Source organism: Brassica oleracea, chromosome C7, assembly GCF_000695525.1.
Source record: "Brassica oleracea var. oleracea cultivar TO1000 chromosome C7, BOL, whole genome shotgun sequence".
In the NCBI taxonomy this organism is placed as follows: domain Eukaryota; kingdom Viridiplantae; phylum Streptophyta; class Magnoliopsida; order Brassicales; family Brassicaceae; genus Brassica; species Brassica oleracea.
In genome coordinates this window covers 27,060,188-27,066,368 of record NC_027754.1, presented here as the reverse complement: position 1 = coordinate 27,066,368, position 6,181 = coordinate 27,060,188, and the positions used below count along the sequence as shown (strand labels likewise).

General features: G+C 34.0%; 1 protein-coding gene across 1 annotated transcript; it reads right to left on the bottom strand.

The window, feature by feature from the left end:
* Nucleotides 1-404: 404 nt before the first annotated feature.
* Nucleotides 405-1,441, bottom strand: LOC106305391. The gene is made up of 4 exons (XM_013741769.1): nt 1,312-1,441; nt 1,077-1,222; nt 766-811; nt 405-674 (listed from the first exon to the last, which is right to left on the bottom strand). The coding sequence occupies exons 1-4, from the start codon at nt 1,403-1,405 to the stop codon at nt 631-633; spliced, it is 330 nt and encodes a 109-aa protein (XP_013597223.1). The 5' UTR covers nt 1,406-1,441; the 3' UTR covers nt 405-630.
* Between the last annotated feature and the right edge of the window lie 4,740 nt (nt 1,442-6,181).

Here is a 6,181-nt window from a genome sequence, read left to right as displayed (position 1 = left end):
AAGAAAGTGTTAAATGTGGTATCATTATAAAACATATATGTTATCTAGGATAGCTTGTGGCACTTTTAGGATGAGTATCAGAAAAATAAAATGAGTGTGTTTTCTTGCATAAGTATGTTTTCGAAGAGAATCAAAAGCGTGTAAGGAATGTTAGACAGTCCTTGTTCAGGACGGCTATCCTGATTTGGAACTTAATCGTCCAAAACAACAAAAAACAAAACAACATAATCAAAATCTATAAAAAAAATCATTGGCTATAGAAATCACCAAATAGAGGTCATTGTCTACAAAACAGAGAACATGAAAATAGAATAGCTTGAAGCATTTTCAGTAATTATATCAAGAGTGTTAAATGTGGTATCTTTATAAAACACCAACAAATTGCTACATTACGGAGATCACGATCTTAAAGTGTCATAAAGGTAACAAGAGAAGAAAAAAAGTATTGAAAAGAAAAAGACTAAAAATACGATGGAGTTTAACAGATGCAAAGACAGAAGCTATATGAACTAAATCCACAAGCTTATTGCATACTATAAAGCTGTTCCGAATAGAGTTGTTGGTATGGAACTTACTCATCCTTATACTGTTGGATTTCACCTTCAGGAAAGTCTCCAGATGGGAAAAACTTCACGATAGGGATTGTAGGCGGATCAGTCTGCTGGGGCTTCTTCCTGCAAACATAAGCAAGAGACTGATCATTAAAGCAAACAATCAAAAGTGGCAAATCAAATTAAAAAAAGTCCTAGAAAAAACATTACTTACTTGCTTTTATTCTTGTTTTTCTTCTTATTCGTAGTTGAAGTCTCAGCTTAAAACAAACAAGAAGTAACTTATTAATCAACCATACACTCATGAACTCATCCATTCTCAATCTAAACCATAAGGCTATACTTTAAGTTTTAGAAAGCTATCAATAATCTAAACATTTAAAAACGTCAATTTTCTACAATCTAATTAATCAGTAACACAGAGAGATATCAAAAGAATTTTTTTTCTTAATGGGTGATTGAATTAGAGACGCAAAAAAGCTCAAAACTATGTGATCAGTCAGAACACTAAGAAAAAGTATTCACCTTTGCTTCCTTCTTCTTCTTCGTCGTTCTCCTCTTTTGCATTCTCTGTAATCTCGAGTTTCTTCGAAAGTTCAGACTCCAATGACTGTATGGTTCCAGATCCACATTAGACACATCTGGATTATAGAGTGCCTCGGATGCAGTACCTGGTTTTGTAACCATTTTCACAATTGACTTTTCACACAGAAATCAAACACGTTTAGCTCAATTACAGAGAGATGGCGGAGATTATTACAGCGGAGATGAACGACGCCGGAGACGATCGACGCCTGAGACGATGATGGACGAGATGATCGATGCCGGAGATGATGATGACTGAGATGATTCATGCTGGAGATGATTGACGCCGGAGAAGAGATGAGCTGTCGTAGTGCTTTCGTGATTTCAATTTTCAGAAGAAAAAAATATAATTAGAGAAAGAGAGGGGCATAAGAGTAAATGATCCTCTTTAATGAAACCTATTTTGTGACTTTGGGCCTTGAATGCTAGTTTGGGAACAAAAAATTGGTTTGGGGCTATCTAGGCCTGGGAATATGAGTTTTTACCCGCGGGGCCCGGCCCGTTTGACCCGTCGCGGGGCGGGTTCGGGTCGAACAATTTAGAAAAAATGATTCGCCGGTGCGGGTGCGGGTTATGAGCATTTTATGTGGGGCGGGTGCGGGTTGGTGGATTTTTAAACGCGGGTACCCGCCAACCCGCAATTTTTTTTTTTACATTTTTTTTTAAAAATAATTTTTTTGTAAAAATGTTTATTTTTAAAAAAAATATAGAAATTTTAAAAAATAATAATCAATATATTTTAAAATAATAATCAAAATATTTTAAAATTTTTAAAATATTAATTATAAATATATTATTTATATTATATTTTACAAAAATTAAATTAAATAAATATTTTTTAAAATAAAAATATAACTCGCGGGTCCCGTGGGTTACCCGCAAAATTGAGCGGGGCGGGTGCGGGTACAAATTTATTTGTTCGCGGGTTGTGCGGGTCGGATTTTTTGACAAAAAAAAACTTTGTAACCCGCGGGTTGGCGGGTCAGCATGGCGGGTTTAACCCGCAACTCAGCCTTAGGGCTATCTATGCCATTTTCTCTATATGAAAAGTTTAAAATATGTATATTTTTGATTCGGAGGGAATACTAATTTTAAATCATTTTTGGATCATAAAAACTAAGATTGCGCTTTCTAAGCGCCTAACAAAAAGGTGAATAATTTTTTTTTAACTGGCAAAGAAGTTTTATAAAGTACTGTTTGTATACGCGGGGCGAAAATCAATAATTTAATTTTAAAAGAAAATAAATCAGACCAACTAATTATATAGTTAAGGGGTTTTTGCCAAAACTAACCAACAACTAGATTTTAACCCCAAACCTATACCCTAACTTGAATCAAATGAAAACTAACCTAAAAGCCTAGTGAAATTACAGCTCAGCTCCTTGTGACCAAACAAAAAAACAGAAGCCATTTTTACGAATATAGCCCTAGTAAATCGTCTGAGTCGTCTGAGATGTTGGAAGTCGTCTGGACGACTGAAGTGTAAGTCGTCTGGTACCGGTTTATTTTAAAAATAATTTATAACTCTTGTAAAAAAATATTTTGATGCGTGAAAAATAAAATTCAAGTAATTATAAACAGTTTTAAGTGATATAAATTAAGATATGATAAAATTGATTTGTTTTAAAGATAGATGAGAGGAAGTAGTGAATCATGAAATACTTTGGTTTAGGAGTTTGGCAAACATATGTTGTAGTATTGTATGTATTGTTAGGGTTAGATTTTGGAAAACTAAAATGTTTTTTTCAAAAATTAGTTTTCACCTATATGTGTTTATTTATGTGTATAGTAAACACTTTTCAAGTTTGATTTGATTTTATGAAGTCATTAATTAGATAATTAAGTTTAGGGGTTATGTTTAGGGTGTGGACGACTTATATTTCAGTCGTCTGTTGAATAATTTACTCGGACGACGTATATTTTAGTCGTCTGTTGAATAATTTACTCGGACGACGTATATTTTAGTCGTCTGTTGAATAATTTACTCGGACGACGTATATTTTAGTCGTCTGTTGAATAATTTACTCGGACGACGTATATTTTAGTCGTCTGTTGAATAATTTACTCGGACGACGTATATTTTAGTCGTCTGTTGAATAATTTACTCGGACGACGTATATTTTAGTCGTCTGTTGAATAATTTACTCGGACGACGTATATTTTAGTCGTCTGTTGAATAATTTACTCGGACGACGTATATTTTAGTCGTCTGTTGAATAATTTACTCGGACGACTTACATTTCAGTCATCTGGTGAAGAAATTAAAACAGACGACTTACATGTAAGTCGTCCAGAAGAGTTTAATATTTTTAGCAGGAAATTAAATATTTTTAGCGGGAAACTAAAATACAAGACTTTCCAGACGACTTACAAGTAAGTCGTCTGGAAAGTCTTCTATTTTAGTTTCCCGCTAAAAATATTTAATTTCCCGCTAAAAATATTAAACTCTTCTGGACGACTTACATGTAAGTCGTCTGTTTTAATTTCTTCACCAGACGACTGAAATGTAAGTCGTCCAGGAAGTCGTCTGAGTAAAAAATATTTAATCTAAATGGATTTTTTGTCTCCCTATATAAAGAAAAATTTACACATTCTCCCTCCTCCTCTCAAATGGCTGCAACAAAAATGTAATGTTCATCATTCTAAAACTCTCCAACCTCTCTCTAATCTCTTTGACTTGAAAACACCAAACTTTATATGAATTTTTCAGTTTTGTCTCATGTATTTCTTACTAATCTATCTCTTTTACAGGTTTTTAATCAAATGGTACTCATCTTCCACTAATTTAAAGGTAAATCTATTAATTTTAGATATGTATTTTTGTGTGTTCTATAAATGTAGATTTATCTAATCTTCCACTCATTTTCTCTATTTTTAAGTCATTTGAACGTTTTTGGATATGCAGGTTTTTCAGATCTGGATTTGATATGCAGGTTTTTCAGATCTGGATTTGATATGCAGGTTTTTCAGATCTGGATTTGATATGCAGGTTTTTCAGATCTGGATTTGATATGCAGGTTTTTCAGATCTGGATTTGATATGCAGGTTTTTCAGATCTGGATTTGATATGCAGGTTTTTCAGATCTGGATTTGATATGCAGGTTTTTCAGATCTGGATTTGATATGCAGGTTTTTCAGATCTGGATTTGATATGCAGGTTTTTCAGATCTGGATTTGATATGCAGGTTTTTCAGATCTAGAAGACTTCTTGGACGACTTACCTGTTAGTCGTCTGGAAGTCGTCTAGACTTCTTGGAAGTCTTCTGACAAAGTCGTCTGGACTTCCAGGAAGTCGTCTGGACTTCAGGAAAGTCGTCTGGACTTCCAGGAAGTCGTCTGGACTTCCAGGAAGCCGTCTGGACTTCAGGGATGTCGTCTGGACTTCAGGGAAGTCGTCTGAACTTCATGGAAGTCTTCTGACGAAGTCTCCCTTTCATAATAGATCTGAACGTTTTAGTAAGTTCTTATGTCTGATTTTTCTTCATTTGGGAACTTCTTGTTGTATAAAGTTCTTACTTTTTTCCCAAACTAAAACTCTCCAAACCCACTCTAATCTCTTTGACTTGAAAACACCAAACTTTATATGAATTTTCCAGTTTTGTCTCATGTCTTTCTTACTAATCTATCTTTTTTACAGCTTTTTAATTAGATGGTACTCATCTTCCACTAATTTAAAGGTAGATCTATTATTTTTAGATATGTATTTTTGTGTGTTCTATAAATATAGATTTATCTAATCTTCCACTCATTTTCTCTATTTTAAGTCATTTGAACGTTTTTGGATATACAGGTTTTTCAGATCTGGATTTGATATGCAGATTTTTCAGATCTGGATTTAATATGCAGGTTTTTCAGATCTGGAAGACTTCTGGGACGACTTACCTGTTAGTCGTCTGGAAGTCGTCTGGAAGTCGTCTGAACTTCCTAAAAGTCTTCTGACAAAGTCGTCTGAACTTCTTGGAAGTCGTCTGGACTTCTTGGAAGTCTTCTGACAAAGCCGTCTGGACTTCCAGGAAGTCGTCTGGACTTCAGGGAAGTCGTCTGAACTTCATGGAAGTCTTCTGACGAAGTCTCCCTTTCATAATAGATCTAAGCGTTTTGGTAAGTTCTTATGTCTGATTTTTCTTCATTTGGGAACTTCTTGTTGTATAAAGTTCTTACTTTTTTCCCAAACTAAAACTCTCCAAACCCACTCTAATCTCTTTGACTTGAAAACACCAAACTTTATATGAATTTTCCAGTTTTGTCTCATGTCTTTCTTACTAATCTATCTTTTTTACAGCTTTTTAATTAGATGGTACTCATCTTCCACTAATTTAAAGGTAGATCTATTATTTTTAGATATGTATTTTTGTGTGTTCTATAAATGTAGATTTATCTAATCTTCCACTCATTTTCTCTATTTTTAAGTCATTTGAACGTTTTTGGATATGCAGGTTTTTCAGATCTGGATTTAATATGCAGGTTTTTCAGATCTGGAAGACTTCTGGGACGAGAGAAAGTGAGAGATATGTTGTGTTTAGTTCACAAGAATGGAAAAAGAAGAAGGGTAAATCGATTTTGGGAGCATTAAGAGCTTCAAATTGGTTGTTCATGGTGGTTGTGGTATTGATGACAATGGCAATCTTGTAATTACTTGAAGATGATGAGGGTGAGAGAGTAAAAATGTCATTTTCGAAAAGAAAAAGAAAAAATTGATGGCATTTTCGTAAATTATATGAACTTGTGGGGTGAATAGGGCAAAACCAATTTTCAAAAAAAAAAAAGATTAGTTTTGTGTTTGACTTTAAGTTATATGTCAATTCAGCAAAAAATCCTATGTATAGTTAATGTATAAATTATGGATAGTACGATGGAGCGATGGATGGACTAGCTAGTTTTAATGTAAACTAATACAAAATGGCGCGTTTGGTGGTTGAGTATATGACTAAGCAATTTGTTGTAATATGAAATGATAAATTAATTGACTTTGACTTCATTATTCGTACGTTGACGTGGTCCATATAATTGCCGGTCGCTCCTAACAATCGAATACAAACTCTCTC